The sequence below is a fragment of the Ovis canadensis genome, chromosome 3 (assembly GCF_042477335.2).
Source record: "Ovis canadensis isolate MfBH-ARS-UI-01 breed Bighorn chromosome 3, ARS-UI_OviCan_v2, whole genome shotgun sequence".
In the NCBI taxonomy this organism is placed as follows: domain Eukaryota; kingdom Metazoa; phylum Chordata; class Mammalia; order Artiodactyla; family Bovidae; genus Ovis; species Ovis canadensis.
In genome coordinates this window covers 181,052,585-181,080,583 of record NC_091247.1, presented here as the reverse complement: position 1 = coordinate 181,080,583, position 27,999 = coordinate 181,052,585, and the positions used below count along the sequence as shown (strand labels likewise).

General features: G+C 39.5%; 1 protein-coding gene across 2 annotated transcripts in view; it reads right to left on the bottom strand.

Moving 5' to 3' along the window:
• The window catches only part of POLR3B (RNA polymerase III subunit B), a 115,719-nt gene that overhangs the window by 82,916 nt on the left and 4,804 nt on the right, over positions 1-27,999 (bottom strand). For both annotated transcript variants that reach the window (XM_069585244.1, XM_069585245.1), the window contains exons 3-10: positions 26,363-26,419; positions 26,214-26,278; positions 20,906-20,981; positions 18,964-19,064; positions 17,628-17,719; positions 15,549-15,666; positions 13,987-14,095; positions 6,719-6,841 (exon numbers count right to left, since the gene is read on the bottom strand). In XM_069585244.1, coding sequence (XP_069441345.1) covers positions 6,719-6,841; positions 13,987-14,095; positions 15,549-15,666; positions 17,628-17,719; positions 18,964-19,064; positions 20,906-20,981; positions 26,214-26,278; positions 26,363-26,419 — 741 coding nt within the window. The remainder of the gene's footprint in view (positions 1-6,718; positions 6,842-13,986; positions 14,096-15,548; positions 15,667-17,627; positions 17,720-18,963; positions 19,065-20,905; positions 20,982-26,213; positions 26,279-26,362; positions 26,420-27,999) is intronic.

Here is a 27,999-nt window from a genome sequence, read left to right as displayed (position 1 = left end):
TTTGGGCTGGGGTTTAGCCAATTAACACTGTTGTGATAGTTTCAGGTGAAGAGTAAACGGACTCAGCCATACATATACATGTAGCCATTCTCCCCCAAACTCCCCTCCCAACCAGACTGCCACATAATATTGAGCAGAGTTCCACATACTATACAGCAGGACCTTGCTGGTTATCCATTGCAAATATAGCAGTGTGTACATGTCAGTCCCAAACTCCCTAACTATCTCTTCCCCGATCCTTCTCCCCATCAGCAACTGTAAGCTTGTTCTCTAAGTCTGTGAGTCTTTGTTTTGTAAGCCCACTTGCATCATTCATTCCTCTTTAGATTCCACGTATAGGGGTGCCATACAATATTTCTCCTTCTCCGTCTGACTTACTTCAGTCAGTATGACAATCTCCAGGTCCATCCATGTTGCTGCAAATGGCATTATTTCATTCTTTCTAACGGCTGAGTACTATTCCACACAACTGCATTTTGATCCAGCAATTCTATTCTTAGGTATTTATCTACAAGAAAGGCCAAACTGTCTAGACAGAGACTTAGACAGGAGTGTTTATGGCAGTTTTATTCATAACAGCCAAAGAGTGAAACAATCCAAATGTCCGTCAACAGGAAAAGATAACAAACTCTGTTATATTCATACAGTGGAACACTACTCAACAGTTAAAAGGAATGAAGAACATGGATACACGACATAATGAGGAAACACTTAGATGAATCTAAGTCAATACGTTCAACAAAAGAAGCTGACAAAACAAGAAGTATATACTGCATAATTCCTTATCTAAAGTTCTAGAATAGGCAAAACTAATCTATGGTAAAAAAAAAATAACAAAAGTGGGGAAAAACGAGAATGGAGGTGGAAACTGATTAGAAGAGGCATGAGGGAATTTTCAGGGGTCATGGAAATATTGTGTATCTTAAAAAGTATACAATTAAGACGTGTATATTATGTTTATACACACTTTACCTAAAAAGTGAAATATTAAAAACTAACCGTATGACTGATTTGTGTTGCCGTTCAGCAGGAACCAACACAATGCTGTAAAGCAAATTTTCCCCCAAATAAAAAGAAATTTTAAAAACTTAACCAAGGAATAGGTGAGGCAGAGACAGAGCTTTACATGAAACAAGAATAGCAAAGTTTTTCTGTTTTTAATATTTATTTATTTAGCTCCACCAGGTCTTAGTCACACCACACAGAATCTTCCATCTTTGTTGTGACATGCAGGATCAAGTTTCCTGAACAGGGATTAAACCCAGGTCTCCTGCATTGGGAGCATGGAGTCTTAGCCACTGGACCACCAGGGAAGTCCCTGGCAAAGTGCTTTTCATGTTGAAGCTGGGTGACAGGCACATGGGGGTTCATAATACTATTCTGTATACTTTTTATATCTAGAAATTTTTCCATAAGAAAAGTCTGAAAAGGTCATGTGGTTCTTATTATTTTGTAAGAGGAATGCATTTAAAAAAATACCAAAACATTGGTTTCCATTTAGTCATAAGAAAGCACTGGGATCCCTGATTCTTTATCCTGGAATACCTGCTGCCAGTTTCCTGCCTGGGAAAATTTCTTTTCCATGTTTCAAAACCTAGATCCGGTACCATTTCCTCTTTGAAGCCTTTCCTAACCCCACTTCTTTTTCTCTGCTGTTTAATTCCGTACATATAAATAACTGAGTACTTCCATTTGTGTTCATATCGCACTGTATTCTGTCTACTTACCTGTATGTCTCGCTTACTAGACATTTTCTCATCTTTTTTTTTTTTTTTTTTAATTCCTAACTAAAATAGTCCCTGAAACTGAATGGAACATCTCTGTTAAGATTGCAGATCAAATCTACAACCTTCCTGGTTTAAAAAAAAAAAACAACAAGGCCATCAGAGAGTAAGACAAACTAAGACCTTTAAAACAAGCTGCAGTAACAAAGCAAGAAGTAGTAACTAAGTAACTGATTGAAGCAAGTCAGCAGATAGTAGGAACAAGGAATAGACAGGCACTTCAGTTTTCCCTAAACTTAGCTGTCTTTATTACTTTGGTCTTTCAATTCCCTTGGGAAAGAGACTAAAGATTCCTCACTTCCTTGAGGAAGAAATAGGAATACAGGGGTGCCTTCTGATGCAGCACAAAGTCACTTTTCCTTAGAATAGCTGATACAGTTGCCAGGGCTACACAGTGTCAGGGCTGGGGTAAGAGCCCAGTTGGCTTTATAAACAGGCCAAGATGCTACCCTTGGTGTATCCTCTCCTTCCAAAAAGGTAGTAACTAATTTCTTCTCCGTTTTTCAGAGCCCCTGGCAATGATTACGTAAAACATCTGTGACAAATGTAGCAGCAAAAGGGCTTTATGAGCAGAATAACTGGAGGAGTCACTAAAAAGGGAGGCATTAAAAGCAAAGCAAAACATGTACTTTAAACAACCTACTGAAGTGCCATGTCGAAAGTTCCACTACGTAAGGTAATACATTTTTACTTAGAATAACATAGAATATTTGTGTTGCCCTAACTCATATGTTCAAGTCATCAACCATTTTGGACTACCTGTGCTTCTGTAACCTTTTATCAGTTGCAAAAATTAATATTTGCTTTGATCCAGCACAGAGAACAAGCCATCTCAAACTTCTACTTCCTGTTTGTCTCATGTGAGATACGTTTGTCTTTCTTAGCTAATCACATATTCTCATCTTTTAAAAGAACTTCTCCAGTTTAGTAACTTGTAGTTAGCCAATATTTTCTGTCATACCTATTTAAGAGGAATAAATGAATGATCTTCCAACCCACTGTTTAACTCCTGCTCAAACAGCTTAACAATGATAAGAGTTATCTGACCAGCAATGATGATGCTTAAAATAATATAAATACTGGATCTCACTAAATCCATTGGGCTATTATTAAGGTAAATTGTTCTTCCAGGCATTACACAGCTTTGAAGCACAGAGTGTTATCTCCCCAAATGTAGCCAACTCCTAAGTATTTGACATTTTCCCTTCACATATTTACAATGTAATTTCAGTTTATAATGAAGATGCATGTTCACCAAATAGTTCACTTTCCGTGAAGACCAAAAATAGAACAGGGCAAAGGCTAACAGAATTTTGCCATGAGAACGTACCGGCACCGGTCATAGTAAACACCCTCTTCCAACAACACAAGAGAAGACTCTACACATGGACATCACCAGATGGTCAACACTGAAATCAGACTGATTATATTCTTTGCAGCCAAAGATGGAGAAGCCCTATACGTCAGCAAAAACAAGACTGGGAGCTGACTGTGGCTCAGATCATGAAATGTTTATTGCCAAATTCAGACTTAAATTAAAGAAAGTAGGGAAAACCACTAGACTATTCAGGTATGACCTAAATCAAATCTCTTACAACTATTTGTCACTATTTGGAAGTGACAAATAGATTCAAGGGATTAGATCTGATAGAGTACCTGAAAAACTATGGGCCGAGGTTCGTGACATTGTACAGGAAACAGAGATCAAGACCATCTCCAAGAAAAAGAAACGCAAAAAGACAAAATAGTTCTGTGAGGAGGCCTTACAAACAGCTATGAAAAGACAAGCAAATATCAAAGGAGAAAAGGAAAGATATACCTATTTGAATGCGGAGTTCCCAGAATAGCAAGGAGAGATAAGAAAGCCTTCCTCAATACAAAGAGACAGAGGAAATAGAGAAATAGAGGAAAACAATAGAATGAGAAAGACTAGAGATCTCTTTAAGAAAATTAGAGATACCAAGGGAACTTTTCATGCAAAGATGGGCACAATAAAGGACAGAAATGATATGGACCTAACAGAAACAGAAGATATTAAGAAGAGGTGGCAAGAATACACAGAAAACTATACAAAACAGATCTTCATGACCCAGTGAAAATTCACGACGGTGTGCTCACTCACCTAGACCTAGACATCATGGAATGTGAAGTCTAGTGGACCTTAGGAAGCATCACTATGAACAAAGCTAGTGGAGGTGATGGAATTCCTGTTGAGCTACTTCAAATCCTAAAAGATGATGCTGTGAAAGTGCTGCACTCAATATGCCAGCAAATTTGGAAAACTCAGCAGTGGCCACAGGACTGGAAAAGGTCAGTTTTCATTTCAATCCCAAAGAAAGGCAATGCCAAAGAATGCTCAAACTACCGTACAATTGCACTCATCTCACACACTAGCAAAGTAATGCTCCAAGTTCTCCAAGCCAGGCTTCAACAGTACGTGAACCGTGAACTTCCAGATGTTCAAGCTGGATTTAGAAAAGACAGAGGAACCAGAGATCAAATTGCCAACATTCACTGGATCATCGAAAAAGCAAGAGAGTTCCAGAAAAACATCTATTTCTGCTTTATTGACTATGCCAAAGCCTTTGACTCTGTGGATCACAATCAACTGTGGAAAATTCTGAAAAAGATGGGAATACCTGACCACCTGACTTGCTTTCTGAGAAATCTGTATGCAGGTCAAGAAGCAACAGTTAGAACTGGACATAGAACAACAGATTGGTTCCAAATAGGGAAATGAATACATCAAGGCTGTATATTGTCACCCTGGTTACTTAACTTATATGCAGAGTACATCATGAGAAACACTGGACTGGAAGAAGCACAAGCTGGAATTAAGACTGCCAGAAGAAATATCAATAACCTCAGATATCCACCCTTATGGCAGAAAGTGAAGAAGAACTAAAGAGCTTCTTGATAAAAGTGAAAGAGGAGAGTGAAAAAGTTGGCTTAAAATTCAACATTCAGAAAACTAAGATTATGGCATCTGGTCCCATCATTTCATGGCAAATAGATGGGGAAACAGTGGAAACAGTGATAGATTTTATTTTGGGGGGTTCCAAAATCACTGCAGATGGTGACTGCAGCCATTAAATTAAAAGACACTTACTCCTTGGAAGAAAAATTATGACAAACCTAGACAGCTGAATAACAAGCAGACACATTGACAACCAAGGTCCATCTAGTCAAAGCTATGGTTTTTCTAGCAGTCACGTATGGATGTGAGAGCTGGACTATAAAGAAAGCTGAGCGCCAACGAATTGATGCTTTTAAACTGCAGTGTCGGAGAAGACTCTTGAGAATCCCTCAGATAGCAAGGAGATCCAACCAGTCCATCCTAAAGGCAATCGGTCCTGAATATTCTTTGGAAGGACCGATGCTGAAGCTGAAACTCCAATACTTTGGCCATCTGATATGAGGAACTGACTCATCTGAGAAGATCCTGATGCTGGGAAAGATTGAAGGTAGGAGAAGAGGACGACAGAGGATGAGATGATTGAATGGCATCACCGAATCAATGGATGTGAGTTTGAGGAAACTCCAGGAATTGGTGATGGACAGGGAGGCCTGGCATGTTGTAGTCCATGGGGTCACAAAGAGTCGGACACAACTGAGTGACTGAACTGAACTGAAATTGAAACTTCTCCTGATGCTGCCTGCCTGATAACTAGAGTTGACTGGTTAATTAACTACAGAAAAAGAAGGCGGCAGTGCTAAGAATAATTCTTACTATTTTCTGCTTTGGAATTTATGTGTACTTACATATGACAATCAATCTTCCTAAATGTTTGGTTCAGTCTATGAAAATATCAGGACTCATTTGATTTTTCAGAACATATACAACAGATATAAGGAAAATGCTATCTCTAAAAACATCCTGGGTGACAAGAAAAAAGCAGCATGGAGTTTATACCTTATTTAAGCAACCTAACAGAATAGACAATGTATACATGGATAAATAAGAACTGCCCATTGTGCTTCTCTATAGTAGGGAAATCCTACCCACCAGGATGGCTATGAGGAAGGTCACTACTGATTTATACTTAGCAAAGCACCTTACTAACATGTAACTAAAAATCCTGAGTATGGCTACGAGGGCTACCTGTGACATGGGAAGGGAAGTCTAATTATTTTGATTATGTTTAGCACATATAAAGGGGCTTCCAAGGTGGCTCATTTGTAAAGAATTCACCTGCCAAGAAGGAGATGTGGGTTCGATCCCTGGTTCAGGAAGATCCCCTGGAAAAGGAAATGGCAACCCACTTCAGTATTTTGCCTGGGAAATCCTACTGACAGAGGAGCCTGGAGGCTACAGTCCATGGATTGCAGAGTCAGACAGGACTTAGTGACTAAACAACAACAAAGCATATATACAGTTCCCTATCTTCATCTTTGGTCCTAAAATCCACAGGTTCCAGCTGGAAGTGCTTAAGGCAGGGCAATGAAGGCTCTGCAGTGGCAAATGGGTTCTGAGCCTGGGTCTTTCTTGCTGGAAACATTGAAAATTCAGCAAAAGGGATAGAGACCACATACAACCGGATGCTGAAAGCAACTCGAAGCAGGGAATAAAAAGGAATACTAAAGAGAAAGACGTAAAAAAAAAAAAAAAGCTTTCTACACTAGAGGTGCTGTAGTTTAAAAAACTGTGTCACCAGGCAAATACAGAAGAGTACTTGCTATTTATACATTAGAACAAAAGCCTCTTGGTCCCTCCGCTTCTAAGTTGGACACCAAAGCTGATAATTTGTCTAGGCAGACTCCTCCAATCTCTCAAATAATGAGCCAAAGAAGCTCCTTGACCACTACTCCCATCTCCCCAACATCCACCCCAAGTCTCCACCCCCAAGTCACTGCATCTGATGCTTTAGCGACGAGCAGTATTAAATCGCCAATTAATTCCTTTTCGTAGTGAAGGACAACGTGAAAAGACACACCTGCATCTGTGTGAAAATCTGAGCTTTCTGGCACTCTTCCAGACTGGGCCCAAACGCAGCCATCACGTGCTCCTCTGTTCCGATCATCTGCACAATTTCCTGGTCACTCTCAACACCCATGGCCTAGGAAGGGAAAAAAAGATAGAAAGAGTGTGGGCTTTGTGTTAACTCACTGACATTTGCTTATGCTAATTTGGCATTGTTTGTGGGTATTACTTCTAAGCAAAAGCTAGCTCTTTTCTCAGAAACGGTGCCATCTGGCATTGGCAGTCACAGCCCAAGCTGCAGAAGAACCTGAAACAGAAATTTTGATGAGGAAGAAGAAAAACAAACATTCTCAAGCACTTTCTGCATGTGTACTATCTCCTACAATTTATAAGTATCCAAGGAAGTGGGGCGGTAGAGTGGAGACCCTGGTCACAATTACAAAGACAAACTGAAAAAAGAGAAAACAAAACAAAAGCAGTAAATCAGAAAATATGCGTGGCGGGAAATAAACAGAACCCTCAAAGAGTTTTGCCCCAAGATTTTCTGAGAACTGTCAAATCATGCACCTTTAGGCTCAAAGAATTTTTCCTAGAGGATGTTTTACCTCACTATTCTAGAGATATCAAGCTCTACTTTCTGTAGGTTTTTAATGAGATTTTTATAAAACCAAGAACACCATTAGGTTTTAAAAACCCATTTAAGTGTTTCAAGGTGGCAGCCAGCAACGCAGGTCTTTGTAGATTCCACATGGTCGTCCTAAGGCTCACTCCTTCACACATTTGCCTGGCATTCTGCCACATTAAGAAAAAGAGCATAATCTGACTAAACCTATCCTGGCAGAAAAGTAATCCACTTCTAAGCAGTTAGGGGAAAAGTTACGTTTGTATTCAAATTCTTCCTTTACCTACGCAGAGAAAAGAGAACCAGGGGTACTCATCTATTAAACTTTGACGGTCTAGTTCTTAGCTCTTTTCCACACACAAGACAGGGTAAATCAAATTCTGAGTGTGATGCAGAACACGGACAGCATCACTCTGGGCACAATGGAAGGGACATCTCTTCAAAGTTGACAGAGAATGTCAACAGGCCTGACGACCGCTACTGCACATCACCTCCTCCACCTGACTTTCTTCATTTCTGTCATGACAGGGCAAACCAGGTCCCTTGCAGCTCCACATTCCACCACTCTGCATTTGAATTTTAATAGTCTGTATCATACAAATTCAATTTGGATATCTTAGGATCAGATGTAAGCTTACTGAAAGTTTCGAAGCTTGCTAGGACAGTTGCTGTTGTTCAGTTGCTCAGTGGTGTCCGACTCTTTGCGACCCCATGGACTGCAGCACACCAAGCTCCCCTGTCCTTCACCATCTACCAGAGTTTGCTCAAACTCATGTCCTTTTAGTCGTGATGCCATCCAACCATCTCATCCTCTGTTGTCCCCTTCTCCTCCAGCCTTCAGTCTTTCCCAGTATCAGGGTCTTTTCCAGTGAGTCAGCTCTTTGTATCAGGTGGCCAAAGTATTGAGGCTTCAGCTTCAGCATCAGTCCTTCCTTCAGGATTGACTGGTTTGATCTCCTTGCAGTCCAACAGACTCAAGTGTCTTCTCTAGCACCACGATTTGAAAGCATCAGTTCTTTGGTGCTCAGCCTTCTTTATAGTCCAACTCTCACATCCATACATGACTACTGGAAAAAGCATAGCTTGGACCATATGGACCTTTGCCAGCAAAGTAATGTCTCTGCTTTTTAATATGCTGTCTAGGTTTGTCATAGTTTTTCTTCCAAGGAGCAAATGTCTTTTAGTTTTGTGGCTGCAGTCACCATCCACAGTGATTATGGAGCCAAGAAAAGAAAATCTGTCACTGTTTCCACTTCTTCCCCATCTATTTGCCATGAAGTGATGGGACCGGATGCCATGATCTTAGTTTTTTGAACGTTGAGTTTTAAGCCAACTTTTTCACTCTCTTCTTTCACCCTCATCAAGATGCACCTCTGCTTGGGTACAGGCTAAACTTAATGACTCACTTCTACAGATAAAAGGTAGAAACCACCGTATGACTCTGGAGCCTGGGTCACAAAGGTACTGCAGCTTCTTGCTGGCTCCTCTGGGGACCAGTGGCCATGTCATGGAGACACTCCAGCTCCCATGAAAGGGCCAGCAGTGAGGAGCCAGGCCTCTTACCCTGACAGTCAGCCACCTCCAGCTCCAATCCAGTCTTCAGATGACTGAAGCCTTAGCTGACACCTCGCCTCATGAAAGACCCTGAGCCAGGACTAAGTCTAGCAAGGCCCAAAGCCCTGACCAACAGAGACTCTGCTGCGATTGTTACTCAGCACAGATAACTAATGAACCAACTTTGGTGGTTAAATCCACTAAACTTAATATTTTAAGCGTACAGCTTGTTTTGAAAAATTTTTTTGTTTCGTGAACAAAATGAAGAAGTTTTGAGGATACAAACCTTTTTTTTATATGCTAATTTTCACATCAGTTTTCATGTCTTTTTTATCTCTGATACAATGCATTTATTCAAATGGACACTAGACAGCAACTCTAAACACTACACAAATTCATTAAAACACAGTCTTCCTGGGACTTCCCTTGTGGTCCAGTGGTTAAGAATCCACCTTTCAATGCAGGGGACAAGGGTTTGATCCCTGGTCAGGGAACGAAGATCCCATGTGCAATGGAGCTACTAAGGCTACGTGAACTAGAGAAGCCTGTGTGCCTCCATGAAGACCCAGTACAGTCAAAAAAAGAAAACACACACACATTTAGTCTTTCATGGATTAAAGAAGAACAATTCTAAAAAATTATCAGCTCTAATTTAAAAAAAGAACATCCTAGATTATCCTTTATCCAAACACAGAGTTGCATCTACTCTGGTGGTGATGGCATATATCTGGTACCATCTACCCTTTGTGGTCTGCCAAGGAGCCACTCAGAAATAACAGATGACAGTTCTGTATGAAAAACCAGTTAGAATATGTTAATTTTTACCTGTTAATCTCTCAAAATAATGGGTTTCATGAAATCAACATATTTTTACAAAAACAACACTAAGGCAATAAATAGTTTGCAGTCATCTTTCTCTAAAATCTTGAATGTAAAACTTTGTACCTTAGGAGTCTCACTTCTCAGGGAAAGCCCAAACACTGAAGAAAACCAACCAAACAAACAAACAAAAAACAACCCCACACTAAAGGAGATGAGATCTGTGTAGAAAAAGCACCAAACCAAGGAGGCAAAACAATACAGCAGGAAAAGGCTTCGCTGAAACAAACAGAATCCTAGCGCTGAAGCAGCAGACGCATTCTGGGCCAGTCCCCTTTCGTTCAGCAAGACAACACCTCAACCACATGAAGGTCACCGTTCGTCACCTTAATACTTTGTAGCTCAGTAATCTCCAAGCCAAAAAGAGAGTGTTCTTGATTGTCTCTTTTGGTGTTTAATAATAATGAAAGAGTCTTCCCTTGAAGCTGCCACTTCAAGCTGCCCTGATGCTGATCTAAGGAGCAAGTCTATAATTGCACAAAACTCTCGAGCAGCCTAACATGAATCTAAACAGACTGCTTAGGCCTTCCAAATATTTTTAAGCTATGAAACAAAGATATGTCACACAGTAAATGACACCATATATGCAGAAAGAATCTGTGGCAGAGCTTAGCTCTAAAAGCCCTAAACTCTTCCTATATCAGATCACTGAAACACACAGTGATAACTCAGTCAGGTCATCATCAATAGTGCTCCAGCTCCAAAGATGGAAGTGACTTTATGACTATTTAGCCTTCGGAAGTCACAGCTACAAATAAATTACATATTGCTATGGAAACGACAGCAAAATGCCCAACCATTTTGCTCTACAGACATAATTTAGACATCTGAAAACCAGCTTTATCTGGAACTCTGTACTCCAGATATCTGAAATCATTTCACCTAACGAATAAGTCAAAAGTGAAGTCTATTCAATAATCTCATGAAAAAATAGCAGAGATAATACGTTTCCACAGAAGGTCACCCAGTCTGGCGATCAGCGATAACAACAAAAATAAGGGGACATGCTCTTTAAAAAGTGGCAGGAAGTCTTCTCCTTGGATATCCACTCAGTGTTTTTTAGAGACAGAAAGAAGAATACTAATGAGCAGAAGAGAATGATACGCAAGCTAATGGTGATATGTTGCAACATATCATGTGAAGAAGGGAAAACGGTAAGTTCTTAAAATATCTAACATTCAGAAACCAGAGATTTTTCTTTAGACAGAAGTCAACCTATCATTACCAGAAGCAGTCCACACAGATAACAAAAGAACTGCATTCGCTCACTTGAACTCTGTATACATTTTTTTCTCTTTAAAGACCAAAAATTTCAAAATTATGCAATGCCCAGCCCCCTTGATATCTGTCCTTTTTTTCCATAAAAATCTTCAGGCTGCAGATGCCATCACAGCACAATTGCTGAATACTGAGGCGTACAAAAAATAAAAGTGGGGAAGATTCATGGGCAGCAGAACCTTTGTTGTGATTCAAGTCCATAAATAAGGCTGATCTAGGTCTTAAAAGCTTTATCCATCATATTCAGACTCAGCATGGAGTCTGGAAACCCTGCTGCTTCTGTCACTTTTAGCCAATTGTTGGCTACAATCAACAACCATCAAGTTCTAATGACTGTCAAGGTCTATGTTAGGGCCACACAACACAAAAAGAGAAATGATGTGACTTTTCTGGTAGCCTACTTTATTTTCCTGGGCTTCTGACATTAAATGTGTAGAGGACTCACTAAAAAGAAACCATTGTCTTTCTACGCAGTCTACTTTGCAAAAAATATATTATCTCATTTGCTCTTTAAAGAACCCCACCTTAGGTAAAAGGCTCACTTCAGATGAGTTATCCAAGACTCAGGAAGACTGGGAAATCTATCCAAGGCCACAGAGACTAGTCAGTGAAGAGACTGGAAATCAACCTGGATCTGCCAATATTCATTCTGTGCTGCCTCCCAAATGGGAAGGTCTTAACAGTGGTTAATAAGCAAGTTCATTAAAACAACTCTATAGTGAGAGACCTAAAAAAAGTGACTATGTGTGACCAATGTATTCATTTGACCTAAAATTTTCAAATATTTATTTTAGTTAGTATACACTGCTGATTAAAATGCAATGAATACATTTAGGGGAAAAATTAAACAATGTGTACAAGTTTTTAAATATATATATAATCCCACTCCCAGGAATTAAGTCTCACAAAACAATCAGCAACACATACAAACATGTATGTATAAGGACGCCCAGTGCTGTGCATGAGTGAAAATTTAGGGGAAAAAGATACCTACATGTCCCACTATAGGAATTTGCTTAAGTAGATTATATTATATACATGGATTCTATGCAATACCTAGTAAAAATAATGATATGGATTTTATTTATAGATGAGGAAAGTTATTCAAAATTCATTGCTAGGTGAAAAAAGTAAAATAAAATCAATGTGTATATTTCAAAAGCAAAGGAAAAAAGGTCTTAAAAAACTTTATCCAATGTTGTTACAGTTTTTAGTAACTTTCTCAATTCAACGTAAGGACTATTTTACAATCAGAAAGGGAAAAGCTGGAAATCTCAACTACTGGCTGCATAAAAATGCACATTATTAACTTATAGCCCCATTCTAGAAAGGATTTAAGTCAGCTATGAATATATGTATACATTTACAACATAATATTAAATTTGACAGAAAAAAACTGTCTCACCAAACTTTTGTCATCTACCCAAGTAAAGTATTTAAAAGTTTCCTGGGTTTAATGCATCCATGTGTCTAATGATCCATTTTCCACATGAGTGACATAACAGTATCTGCATTATAATTAACTTATAATTTCTGGTCTAGGGAAAACAGTCCTACTACACATCTTTATAAGCTCTGAAATTGTCCATAAAAGTCCTTCTGATGCATGGTAACATACTGCCCTCTGCTGGAGATGTAATTTCACATACGTAAAATTTATCCACTAAACCTCACTCTGTACACAAGATACTGCGTTGGGCAATGTGGGATTCCCTTCAAGAAAAGACAGAATTACTTTGTCTTTTACAAAAATTATAATTACAAATAACATAAACTTCAAAGAAAGGTAATAAGAAGTAAATTTTAAAATTCTCAGTGGACATGAGTTTGAGCAAGCTCCAGGAGATGGTGATGGACAGGGAAGCCTGCTGTGCTGCAGTCCATGGCGTTGCAGAGAGTTGGATATAACTGAGTGACTGAACAGTAAATACCACTAAAACATTATTTCTACAGGAAAATGTCTTTTGGGTTCTAAGTCAACAATTCACAGAGAAGATTTTAAAAATCAGATTTAGCTTAAAGATTCGTTATCTATGAAAAAATTCACAGGAATCCCAAAGTCCATAAAAAAAGAACAAAAGACTCAGATTATCCTCTTTGACCTAGAAAATTACACTTCTAGAAACTCTGCCTACAGATATCCTTGCCCTGTATAAAATATTACAGCAGCTTTGAAATAGCAAGAGCTGTGTGTCCATTGATAAGACAATGGTTAAATAATGGTATACCTATAAATGGAACCATTAAAAAAAACACTAGCTGTATATGAACTAATAAAACTCTATCTTCAAGATGTAAGTTACCAAAAAAAAAAAAAAAAAGCGAAGTGCAAAATAGGGTGCAGTATATGTAAGTGAAAGAAAGTGAAATCGCTCACTCGTGTCCAACTCTCTGCAACCCCGTGGGACTGTAGCCTACCAGGCTCCTCTGTCCATTGGATTTTCCAGGCAACAGTACTGAAGTAGGCTGCCGTTTCCTTCTCCAATGTAAGTAAAAACAAAAAAAGAAACCTACAACATACTCAGGTGCTGTACATGCATAGACTAGCTCTACAGGGATGCACCAGAAACCAGTGTTCCTGGGTAAGACAACTGTGTTTTTAGGTACAGGTGGGTGAGAGGCCTACTCATTACTATACATCCTTTCGTATCTTTGGAATTCCTTATTGTGTTTCCATTTTAAAGAATAGATCACTACTTTTAAAAATACCCGAACCCCAGCCTCACTAGCTTTCAATTTATATTACATGCCTGATAATTTCTCTATGTCACAGATCTTTACATTCCTACAACTCCTTATGCTCAATTTTCTACCTATATATGAAAATAAACCATAAAAACTTTATAACTTTCAGAAGATATCTGCAGGCTCAATTTTTCTAACCTACATATAAAACTAAAAGTATAAAAGAATTCTTTATAATTTTCAAATGATACTTGCAGACTCGCCTTAAATATGATGACAATGGGTATATCTTCTGACAAAGTATTATGTCTCAAATAAAACCGTCCTTGTTTCACAGCCATATTGGTTCTGCTTTTTTTCTCATGAGTAGAGCTGTAAGAAAACACAGTTGGTTAAACTACATCCCCACCTAGTTTCGAGCTAGTAACATGCAAGAGCAATAACTACTAATCAATAAGATTCCCGTGATCAGCAACGATCAGTAAGGTCCTTCCAAACATGTACCTTTTAAAGACACACAACTCCTCTCCAGCCTCCTCTGCCACTTCCATGAACATTTTAGAACACTAGAATTGTTTCTTTAGCTGTGAGATTATGACAGAAGTTCTGTGGGTGAATAAGCAACAATCACCAATTCATTTTAACCTACTTTACTTTGATTCCACCTGAACTGCTTTGTTCAAATATGGGATATATTTCTGATCAATTTCATACATTTGAAAAGAAAAACTTTAAAATGAGCCTATACCACAATGGAAAACCACAAGGAAATGAATGAATACTATGAATTTTTAAATTAATAATTCAATAAAACATACTATAGTTTCGGTATACAGTGAAGCCAAAAGAAACTAAGGACTCTCCTATTGATATCTCAGCTGAAACTCTTCTGATGGATTTAAAAACATTTCCCAGCTTTAACCCACCACAATAACAACACATACTGATCACCTATTACATACTGTGCACTGTTATTCACTCTATGAACATTGGCTCTAATCTCCTACACACTAACACTTATTTTGCAGTGTTGTCCCTAAATCATGTATGAAAGAAACCAAGGCTTAGAGAAGTTAAATATTGTAATTTCGCCCCCAAGTGCCTCACGGCTAGTAAACAACTGTGGGATTCAAATCCTGATTGCCCTGGCTTCAAAAGCTGCGTACAACAGGAAGATGTGGGTTGCAGAATTATTACATCTTGATCCAAATGCTGGCTTCCTCTGATGGTCAATGTCACCCTGTGAGCAAGGCCTGTTACTCACCTGAAAATAACAGCACTTATCTTGGAGGGCAGAGGTGACGAATATATATAACACACCTAATACACTCTCTGGCTCCTACTAACTGTTCAACAAATGGGCACTATTGTTGGTGTCTCTTCACCAGACAGAAAAATTCAGAAACTCTAAGCTGAGCCGTTCATTATAAGTCATCAGAAGAGAAACTCTATTTCATACTGACATCTTACCCATGCCACATAACTTTTATTCCCAGAACTTTTAACTTTTTTAAAAAGTTCCTTTAACGCTGTGTTAGTCACTCAGTGTCCAACTCTTTGTGACTCCATGGACTGCAGCCAAGTTCAACTTGGATAAAATAACTAACGGCCTTTTGAACAATGTCTCGCACTTTTCATTACCGAAAATTTTAAATCCATACTCTGTGACACAGGCTTACACAATCAATTGAATGCTTGATAGTTTAAATATCACACTCCCTGTTATAGAAGAGAAATAACGGGCTACCTCTGTATTCAGTGATCACCATCTGACACCAATGGGATGATCAATATTTTGCAAGAACAACAACTCTGCCATCCATACCTGGTAACTGAAGCACCCACAGCCCCTTTCCTGTCGGCCTCCACAATGATCCTGTTCTTAGACAGTTGCTCTTGGATAAGAATAACTTTTTCTACTCCTTTAACGATGAAGTAGCCTCCTGCCAGAGGGAAACAAGAAAAGCATCACCAGCCGTTTTTCCAACAGCATGACTGAGCAATGGCAGTGAGCTCCTAGTCTTTCTACTGGGTTGGCCAAAAGGTTAATTTGTATTTTTCTATAACATCTTAGAGGAAAATCCAAATGAACTTATCAGCCGACTCAATACCATCGCCTTATGGTGCTGAGAGATAGTAGTCCAGTAGTGTCTGACTCTTTGCGACCCCATGGACTGTAGCCTGTCAGGCTCCTCTGTCCATGGAATTCTCCAGACAAGAATACTGGAGTAGGCTGCCATTTCCTTAATTTAAAGGGGTTTGTCAATATTGTTTTACAAATTGTTAACAGTCTCAGCACATGATTTAAACAAATGAGCCACAAGATAAATTTCTGGAGGACAGGAATGCATCTTATTGGTCTATGGATCATCAGGACCTGACATATGAGAAGTGAGTGAAAAAAAAAAGCCAAATAAATTAGTCTTCAGATTTCATAAGCACAGAAATAACTGACAATCTTCAATATAAATTAACATTCGCTCCAAGTTTTCTAACAAATCATTGACACTGGCAGATTAAGATCAGGTTTCCAAAATATAGTCTATACTTGACAAAACTCATAAAACATTATGTTATGCTTTTTTGCACACAATTCAGAATGGGATAAAGTGAGACTGTTTTACCTTCAGAATATAAGCAAAAACAAGGCAATATATTTGATTTATGGAACATCTTATTATTGCTCTAGTAAAGCCACATTCTGTGTTATCCTCTTTCTAAAACCTTCTGGGATTCTACAACAGTCGTTCAGTCATGTCCAACTTTTTGTGACCCCATGGTCTATACAGTCCATGGAATTCTCCAGGCCGGAATATTGGAGTGGGTAGCCTTTCCCTTCCCAACCCAGGGATCAAACCCAGGTCTCCCACACTGCAGGCGGATTCTTTACCAGCTGAGCCACAAAGGAAGCCTAAGAATACTGGAGTGGGTGGCCTAGCCCCTCCCCAGTGAATCTTCCCAAGCCAGGAATTGAACCAGGGTCTCCTGCATTGCAGGCAGATTCTTTACCAACTGAGCTATCAGGGATGCAATATATGCAACTATAAAGGAACTAGATTAACCATTAACTAAATCAAAGTGAAACATGAATTAAGGAATTAAAAGAACATTCTGTAAACTGCTGAGCATGAAGCTTAAAAAAAACTGCCTAGAAATAAGTACGAAAATATAACTTTAAAAAATTTAAACAGAAGACTCATTTTTTGCCCAGATATGGCATTCAAAACAGCCAGAAGTGAGCTACTTGTGTCTTTTCAGATGAGAAAGACAAAGAACTTCATGAGGTTATTTTTGAATTTTTAAGCATACCAAAAAACACCATCAAGCAAAGAGACAGCCTGATAAACCACAGCAATAAACCAGAAGGTCCTGGGTGTTCACTGGAAGGACTGATGTTGAAGCTGAAACTCCAGTATATTGGCCACCTGATGCGAAGAGCCGACTCATTTGAAAAGATCCTGATGTTGGGAAAGATTGAGGGCAGGAGGAGAAGGGGACGACAGAGGATGAGACGGTTGGATGGCATCACTGACTCAATGGACATGGGTTTGGGTGAATTCCAGGAGTTGGTGATGGGACAGGGAGGCCTGGCGTACTGCAGTTCATGGGGTCGCAAAGAGTCGGATGTGACTGAGCAACTGAACTGAACTGAACTGAGGTGTTAGAGTTTTAAGCCTGAAATAAAAGAGGAAACAACATATCTTTAAAAATACAGACTAACAGAATAAAGTTGGAACCAAACTGTTATATGTTTTGCAAACAAAATTTTATCCTAATTCACTAAAAGAAGAAAGGCTGATCTTGTTTCTGAGAAAAAATGGTAAATCAACAGCAAAAGTAAAACAAAAGTTAAAAAAAAAAAAAAGGAAGGAAATGGAGGGGAAATCTAAGAAATCACACCTACCTGGATCTAAAGGACATTCATTCAGTTTAGCAAATTCTGCTGGTGTTTTTCCTGTAAGAACACAGTTTGAACTACGCAGCATTATGGGCATTCTGTTTAAAATAAAACAAAAAGAAAATATATTCAGATGGTCACTGGCAAAAAGGCTGAACAGAACACAAGCTGGCCAGTGCACACACCACTGAGGGATCTGCATTCCTGTCAGACATTTGAAGAAAGGCAGAGGGATGGTATTGCGGGAGAGAGCTGAGCGAAATGAAGTTATGTCCTCAGGCACACTGTTTTTCTGGTACAGATATCAAAAACCCAAATCCATGGTTCCCTCCAACTTTGCAGACAAGCCTGAGTGACAGTCAACAAATGGCAGCAAGTCTTCATTCGTGGAAAACAAAGTGGCTCGCCTTAGTCATGTAGAAATAGCACTATGAATCAAAGTGTAAGGAACCAGAGACTCAGAACTAACCAGGCGGTTCTGAAAAAGAGCTAAGATTTAACTGGACACAAATATGGTCCATTTATAAGAGAATTTCTTCTAACACTGATAAAAGTTGTGCTAAAACAAAGATTAATATTTTTTTAATATCCCGATTTCTTTTTCTAAGTGAAGAATGAGGAGAATGTAGCCAAGTGAGCAATGTCTTAAGTATCTTCTATTTACCTGATAGAGGTACCAGCATAGCACACGACACTAACAGGTAGCTGGTGCATATTTGATGAACAAATGGATGTTTATTGAGCTCTTGGCTTAATAATAAACAAATGCATGTTTATTAAGTTATTTTGAGGCAAGGGGCAACACTTGAGTGGCAATTATTTGCATTGTGTTTAAAGTCTAACATCATTATTAACCACACAATATTGCGGATCTGGTCCATTTCTACAGGAGAGTGGATACACTTCCCTAATTAGGAAAAGCAGGCAGCAAAAATGCCAGCTGGTGCTATCATTTCCAAACTTGTCCTGGGCAAATAACTTCTTCCCTAAATACTGCTATGAACATTCATTCTTCCAAGAAAACTCAAAATATGTAAAAATCCATCAAGAAGACTGGCCCAGGAGAGTTGAATGAAATGCTATCTTACCTAGTGCTTCCCTAACAGCCTGGAGTTATAGGAGGAAATGGAAGCAGTTTCCTTAACCTCACAATTGAAACACAACAACGTGATGAACGCTACTCCAAGTGTTTTACATATACTGACTCATTGGACCCATAAAGCAACCCAGTGAAGGAGACTCCATTCCCCCACATTTCAGATGAGAGAATGGGGTAAGGAGAGTGTCGGCACTGCTCAGGGGTCACCTCACAGGGCACGACACAGGCAGCGTCAGGCCTCACCTGCCAATGGGTAAGGCATTACGGATGATCCTCTGGCTGCCTCGGGTGTACTCGATATCCACTGTGATGGGAGCGGAGTACGTCATGTCCCGCAATCGGCACTGGAAGAGAATCACACAATCACTGCTCCTCCTCCGGGGAAAGAATGGGTCCCAACAGCCTCGAAGAGCCAATCTCAAGCAGTAGTAAGGTCCATGCTGGACTCTGACCTCTCCATGATACCCAGCTGCCCGCGTGCTTCCTTAAGGGAACTGGGAGTTATGACCTTACCTTCTCCATGAGGGGACAATGCCAATCATGGATCTAGACATTGCCACAGCATCCCTGCCTCTGACAGCCCAGAAATGGGACAATAAATCTTGGACTGAGTCTCTTCTCCCTGACCTGATGTTATCACCAGTCTCCTTCCACATCTCTGAAGCCGTTAGATCCTTCTTTACAAAGTGGGACCTTGGAAAGTCATCAGTGGCTTACTCAAAACAGTTAACAACCAGTTCAGTGACTGAACACACACATATAATTGAAGTATGTACACACACAAACTAAAAAAATTAAACTGTATCTCCTTGTCTTCTTCAAATAAACTAAACTATATCATAAAATTCCTTTGCAAGTGGCATGTCAGAGCATGAATCACTCAAACTCATCATTCTAACAGTTTCTGAATCACTTGCAGAACTTTTGGAATGGTTGGTGCGAGCTTTACTTTTACATGGCCATGACTCACTAAGTGATGCCCTCACATGGGCCATGATTGGACACAGGAAACCCACCAGAATCTTCCGAAGACTTCTCTATTATATTGAAGGTCATCAGATGGCTTGTGGTCTCAAAAAGAGAATTCCTCTGAACCTCAGTCATATAATTCATGATGCTGAATTCTCTCTTGGGCTTTTACTAAACCAAAGACAGATATAGACTTTTTTCTAGCCTAATTGTGCCTAGGGTTTTCAAATAGTCACTTCAGTTGTGTCCAATACTTTGTGACCCCATGGACTGTAGCCCGCCAGGTTCTTCTATCCATGAAATTCTCCATGCAAGAACACGGGAGTGGGTTGTGCCCACTCCAGTTAAGTGCCATTTCCTTCTCCAGGGGATCTTCCTAACCCAGGGACAGAAACCCGGGTCTCCCACATTGCAGGCAGATTCTCCACTGTCTGAGCTACCAGTAAAGCCCTATTATTGACCAGTAAGCATTGCTTACACCATTCATTTAATTAGATCAAGCCTTCTTCAGGCCTGACAGAAAGTGGGCTGGCATGATGGTTAGTGTGGACTCTGGCCTGTGTTCAAATCCTGGCTCTACCAAGTAAGTTTTAAATAAACTTTCTGTATCTCAGTCATGTGAGTAACTTTAATTCCTAAAAGTATGAATATGTATTTTAGAATGGTGCTGGTATAGCGTACTATATAAGTATTATCTTGTTTTCTTTTTTTAGTAAAACTAAAGTAATACCCATGATAGGCAGATATTCATGGTCTTAACAATCCCTTCTAATGGGAACGAAACTGGACAGGGCCACAAAACTACCTGAGGGCTCCCCTGTGCCCCTCGGGCGCTCTCCGCTACCAACAGGAATAGAGCTGTACGGCAGAGCCTGCAATATCTGCACCCCAAGCCTCGCTGGGCCCCATGACTGCCTGCCCACCCGGCTCGCCCACGCTCCCCATCTCTCCAAGAGTCACAATCCCTCCAAGAAATCTTTGTGTCCTCTTTCTCTAACTGCAGCAACACCCATGAGTTTTCTTCAATGTCAGGAGGAATTATTGTGACAGCTGCAGCCTCAGCCTTCTTGAACTACTTTGAACTCTTTGTCTTCTCCCTTTTCGGAGAATATATTTTTCCCCTAGCTTTAAATCATTTTTTTAAGAAGATATTTTAAGGGCATTGACTCTTCCAATTGAGCCAAACAAATCCAATTAAATTATGGTTGGTAATTACCTCATGAGGGGACACTGGTCTGGTTACGTTGAAGCTTTCTTCAACATCAGGGAGCCCGACATAGATATTAAGATATCTGAAAGGCAAGTTATTCCAGAATCAATTATACTTCTTCAAAGAACATATAAACAATCAAGCTATTTTCCTTCTAAATACGACATTACACTTTTGACAAATGCTTATTTTGCAGAGGATGGCAAACTAAAAAATTACAATTGGAGATCCTGAAGTCACAGAACACACGGTTTACAAAAGAGAGGAAATACCATCAAGCTGACTTTTTAAAAAAATACAGTAAATCTCTCTACAAAAATACTGAAATTATAGCTCCCTAAAAATGATACTTATGGAAAAAAGCAAATGCAAGAGTATCTATAGTTTGCTACCATTCTTGTAAAGGCAACATACAAATATTAGTAAATTTTATTCTCACAGAGTGATGAATTAACAATTCTGAAACTACTTTCTATATATCCTAGGACTGAATGAACAATAAGTATAGCTCTGTCTACTGAGATTTCAGTACCCAAATCTTGCTGTCTAAAATACTACTCTCCAAAAGAGGAGACTAAGGATGCTTGGAGAAGTGATTGATTCCAGGCTGGAACAGGGAAATACTACATGAACCACATCTCATGGTAAAAGAAAGCAAAGGAGTGCCCAAAACAGGGGCATGTTAAAAGGTCAAATCTATGGAAGCTTCCTGTGGTTGAATCTGGGACTATTTGAGAAATAAAATAATGACAGCACTAGATTATGATGCAAATAATAAAATAACTATCTACGAGTTCATATTGATTTAAATAAAATTACAATAGAATAGGAAAGACTAGAGATCTCCTCAAGAAAATTAGAGATACCAAGGGAACATTTCATACAAAGATGGGCTCAATAAAGGACAGAAATGGTATGGACCTAACAGAAGCAGAAGATATTAAGAAGAGATGGCAAGAATACACAGAAGAACTGTACAAAAAGGATCTTCATGACCCAGATAATCACGATGATGTGATCACTTCCCTAGAGTCAAACATCTGGGAATGCTAAGTCAAGAGGGCCTTAGGAAGTATCAGTGTGAACAAAGCTAGTGGAGGTGATGGAATTCCAGTTGAGCTATTTCAAATCCTAAAAGATGATGCTGTGAAAGTGCTACACTCAGTTCAGTTCAGTTCAATTGCTCAGTCGTGTCCAACTCTTTTCGACCCCATGAGTCGCAGCACGTCAGGCCTCCCTGTCCATCACCAACCCCCGGAGTTCACTCAGACTCACGTCCATCGAGTCCGTGATGCCATCCAGCCATCTCATCCTCTGTCGTCCCCTTCTCCACCTGCCCACAATTCCCCCCAGCATCAGAGTCTTTTCCAATGAGTCAACTCTTCGCATGAGGTGGCCAAAGTACTGGAGTTTCAGCTTCAGCATCATTCCTTCCAAAGAAATCCCAGGGCTGATCTCCTTCAGAATGGATTGGTTGGATCTCCTTGCAGTCCAAGGGACTCTCAAGAGTCTTCTCCAACACCACAGTTCAAAAGCATCAAATTCTTCGGTGCTCAGCTTTCTTTATAGTCCAACTCTCATATCCATACATGACCACTGGAACAACCATAGCCTTGACGAGACAGACCTTTGTTGACAAAGTAATGTCTCTGCTTTTTAATATGCTGTCTAGGTTGGTCATAACTTTGCTTCCAAGGAGTAAGCGTCTTTTAATTTCATAGCTGCAGTCACCATCTGTAGTGATTTTGGAGCCCAGAAAAATAAAGTCAGCCACTGTTTCCAGTTATTTCCCCATCCCATAAAGTGATGGGACCAGATACCATGATCTTAGTTTTCTGAATGTTGAGCTTTAAGCCAACTTTTTCACTTTCCTCTTTCATGTTCATCAAGAGGCTTTTTAGTTCCTCTTCACTTTCTGCCATAAGGGTGGTGTCATCTGCATATCTGAGGTTATTGCTATTTCTCCTGGCAATCTTGATTCCAGCTTGTGCTTCTTCCAGCCCAACGTTTCTCATGATGTACTCTGGACAGAAGTTAAATAAGCAGGGTGACAATATACAGCCTTGATGTACTCCTTTTCCTTTTTGGAACCAGTCTGTTGTTCCATGTCCAGTTCTAACTTTTGCTTCCTGACCTGCATATAGGTTTCTCATGAGGCAGGTCAGGTGGTCTGGTATTCCCATCTCTTTCAGAAGTTTCCACAGTTGATTGTGATCCACACAGTCAAAGACTTTGGCATAGTCAATAAAGCAGAAATAGATGTTTTTCTGGAACTCTCTTCCTTTTTCGATGATCCAGCAGATGTTGGCAATTTGATCTCTGGTTCCTCTACCTTTTCTAAAACCAGCTTGAACATCAGGAAGTTCACGGTTCATGTATTGCTGAAGTCTGGTTGGAGAATTTTAAGCATTTCTTTACTAGCATGTGAGATGAGTGTAATTGTGTGGTAGTTTGAGCATTCTTTGGCATTGCCTTTCTTTGAGATTGGAATGAAAACTGACCTTTTCCAGTCCTGTGGTCACTGCTGAGTTTTCCAAATATGCTGGCATATTGAGTGCAGCACTTTCACAGCATCATCTTTCAGGATTTGAAATAGCTCCGCTGGAATTCCATCACCTCCACTAGCTTTGTTCATAGTGATACTTTCTAAGGCCCACTTGACTTCACATTCCAGGATATCTGGCTCTAGGTGAGTGATCACACCATCATGATTATCTGGGTCATGAAGATCTTTTTTGTACAGTTCTTCTGTGTATTCTTGCCACCTCTTCTTAATATCTTCTGCTTCTGTTAGGTCCAGACCATTTCTGTCCTTTACCGAGGCTATCTTTCCATGAAATGTTCCCTTTGTATCTCTGATTTTCTTGAAGAGATCTCTAGTCTTTCCCATTCTGTTGTTTTCCTCTATTTCTCTGCATTGATCGCTGAAGAAGGCTTTCTTATCTCTTCTTGCTATTCTTTGGAACTCTGCGTTTAGATGCTTATATCTTTCCTTTTCTCCTTTGCTTTTTCCCTCTCTTCTTTTCACAGCTATTTGTAAGGCCTCCCCAGACAGCCATTTTGCTTTCCTGCATTTCTTTTCCATGGGGATGGTCTTGATCCCTGTCTTCTGTACAATGTCACGAACCTCATTCCATAGTTCATCAGGCACTCTGTCTATCAGATCTAGCCCCTTAAATCTATTTCTCACTTCCACTGTATAATCACAAGGGATTTGATTTAGGTCATACCTGAATGGTCTAGTGGTTTTCCCTACTTTCTTCAATTTAAGTCTGAATCTGCCAATAAGGAGTTCATGATCTGAGCCACAGTCAGCTCCTGGTCTCGTTTTCGCTGACTGTATAGAGCTTCTCCATCTTTGGCTGCAAAGAATATAATCAATCTAATTTTGGTGTTGATCATCTGGTGATATCCATGTGTAGAGTCTTCTTTTGTGTTGTTGGAAGAGGGTGTTTGCTATGACCAGTACGTTCTCTTGACAAAATTCTATTAGCCTTTGCCCTGTTTCATTCCGTACTCCAAGGCCAAATTTGCCTGTTACTCCAGGTGTTTCTTGACTTCCTACTTTTGCATTCCAGTCCCCTATAATGTAAAGGACAACTGTTTTGGGTGTTAGTTCTAAAAGGTCTGGTCCCATCACTTAATGACAAATAGATGGGGAAGCAATGGAAACAGTGACAGATTTTACCTTTTGGGCTCCAAAATCAGTGCAGATGGGGACTGCAGCCATAAAATTAAAAGATGTTGCTCCTTGGAAGGAAAAGTTATAACCAACCTAGACAGCTTATTAAAAAGCAGAGACATTACTTTGCCAACAAAGGTCTGTCTAGTCAAAGCTATGGTTTTTCCAGTAGTCATGTATGGATGTGAGAGTTGGACTATAAAGAAGGCTGAGCACCAAAGAATTGATGCTTTTGAACTGTGGTGTTGGAGAAGACTCTTGAGAGTCCCTTGAACTGCAAGAAGTTTCAACCAGTCCATTCTAAAGGAAAGCAGGTCCTGAATATACATTGGAAGGACTGATGCTGAAGCTGAAACTGCAATACTTTGGCCACCTGATGTGAAGAACTAACTTATGAAAAGACTCTGATGCTGGGAAAGATTAAAGGAGGGAGGAGAAGGTAACAACAGAGGATGGGATGGTTGGATGGCATCACCGACTCAATAGACAACAGTTTGAGTAAACTCTGGGAGCTGGTGACGGACAGGAAGGCCTGGTGTGCTGCAGTCCATGGGGTTGCAAAGAGTCAGACATGACAGCGACTGGACTGAACTAAACTGAACTGAACAGAAAGAAACTGAGGGGAAGAAAAAAAGCTCTTCTCACAGTAGAATTCTTACATTAATGTAGAAGGAATGATAGAAAAAGATACTGGCCACTAGATAAACACCGAAGTAATCACTTTTAAAGGTAAAAACCACCAATGCATGCTAAAGTAGTGGGTAAAATAGTATGACAAATAAGACACTTGCATAGTCTCAAAGGATCACCCTGTAAGACTGTGATGGATTACTAAAGGAAAGATAGTAACTTTACTGTGGAGAAACCTGGAAGGTACCACCTTAACCAAATAAACAAAGTTAAAATCACCAATAATAAAACAGATTGACAGCTATACCACCTGATATGGTGCAGTAAGAGCAACACAAAGCATCACTTCTGAGGCCAAAAAGGCATAAACCAATGTAGCCATGAGCGAACGCACACACTCAAACTGTGAGGACCTTTCACAGAACAACTGACCAGAATTCTTCAAAAGTGTCAAGGTCAAAAACATGTCAAGGTCACGTGCAAGACCACGACTAAGAGAACTTGAGCAACTGGCACAGGTTGGAGAAGACGAAGGAGACCTATGCCACCTGGACCTAATGCAGGTCCTGGATTGAATCCCAGTCCAGGTAAAGGACATTTGCCGGAAACCTAAGATTAGTTGACAGTACTGTATCAGTGCTGATTTCCCAGTGTGGCTAATTGTGCTATGGCTACATAAGATGTTAACATCAGCATAAACTGGGTGAAGGGTAACATTGGAACTCTGTCTTATTTTTGTAATTCTTTAAGTCTATAAAATTGTTTTTAAAAAAGGCTTAAACCTAAGTTTCAGTAACTTTTCACTCATAACTACTTGTTATCATTAGCTTACCAATTAAAAATTGAACATTTGATAATTATCTTCCTATTCAAAACAAAAAAGGAGAATTATATTAAAAGAATTTTGATAGCAACTACAATCACTGTTAAAAAAAGTCAGATAGACACACAAAAATGTTAAACATGATCAAAATAGCAAACTAAGAGTAGTTGGTTCCTTACTTTAAGTACCACATGGGGTCAGCATCACTTGTAACCTTTTCATTGGCTTTCATTATTTTCTTTATCTGCAATGGAAAGAGTAACATGAGGAAAGACTCTGGCTTCCAGTTCATTTGTAATCATATCCTTTCCCAAGATCTGATGCTTACCTCTACATTAATAAAATAGTTAAATGAATCTATATGCTGTTTCACAAGGCCTTTCACCTAAATGGATAAAAAATAAAAGCAGGTTAGCAACAAAATAGCAGATTATACAAAGGGCTTAACCTGATCTATAAATTTTCCCCAAGACCAAAGTGACCACAAAAAATCCATAAATTTTACTTGGCAAAACTTTCTATTTTCACGTCCTCATTCCATTTCTCCTCCATCTTACTAGAACACTCTCAAACTTTCCTCCCTGAAAAACAACTTGACGTTTGGAATTCAAGATATATACCTAATGACTCCCCATGAGCTAACAAATTAGGCAAGAAAGAAAATCCAAGAAAAAAATATAGCAATCAAGCATCATGTCTCCAACCCTCAAACAATGCCTATTTTCTTTTTTTCTTGCTCCTATGTAAGCGATTTTATGATTTCCCCATATCTGGTCTTTCATATCACTTTTAGAAGAATGAGGGGGAAAAATAAGGATCTCTATTAAGGAAACCAAAAATAAATGCATTTAAAATTGAAAGCAAGGTGAATCCCAGGGACCAACAAACAGATCAGCTCCAGTGACTGCCTTTCATCTCAAAAGTCAGTACAGCTACACAGACAGTGCTGTGTGCTGCTATGAAAAACCCTGAAAGGCTAAACACAGATTCCAAAGTCTTAGGATTTAAAAGGACTGTAACGTGTTCAACTTTTTACATTAATGTTCAAACATAATTAGTTCAACACTTCTAGAATACACTCAACAGAAAGCATCACAGGGCCTCTGCTTTAATTACACCTCTTTTGAGGGATCTCACTGGCTTACTAAGCAGTTATCCCATTTTGAAATAGTCCTGATTGTTGGGGGAAAAATTCACTCTGATAATGATCTCTAGTCTAACATCCTGCAGTTTCCCCCCCATGGGCTTAATGTCTTTTCTGGAGAAAATGTCTTCTCCACCACAGTCCATTTAGTTATCACATCTCTTTTACGTCCTCTCTTCCAGGCTGAAGAGGCTCTTCCACTATTTCTCACAGACATGCTTTCCAGACTCTTCAGCAGCCCATGGACCGTAAAAACTGGTCAGAAATCTGCCCTTGACAATTCCCAGCCTCATCTGCCAGCATGCTCCCTTCTGCCAATAATACAGAACTAAGATGGAAAAAACCTGACTCATTTTTCAACCCTCTTTTCTTTCACTGAGCATAATGCTTCCAAGAGCATCCACATTGTAGCATGTATTGGCACTTTCTATTGCCAAAAACATTGCATTGTATGGATATATCATATTTCATTTAGCCATCCATCATTTGGTATTCGAGTTGTTTCTATTTTTGGCTATTATAAATAATGCTGCTATGAACATCTGTGTACAAGTTTTTGCATGGACATACGTTTTTGTTTCTCTTGAGTAAATACCTAGGAGTAGAATTGCAGCATCATACAGTAACTATATGTTTAACCATCTGATGAACTGCCAGGCTGTTTCCCAAAGCGGCTATATCTCCATCAGTAGACTGTGAGGGTTCCAATTGCTCCACATCCCCACCAACATTTGTTATTGTCTTTCTTTCTTCACTATAGCCATCCTACTGGGTGTCAAGTGGTCTCTCATTGTGGAACCTGCTACTATTTAGCATAAGCA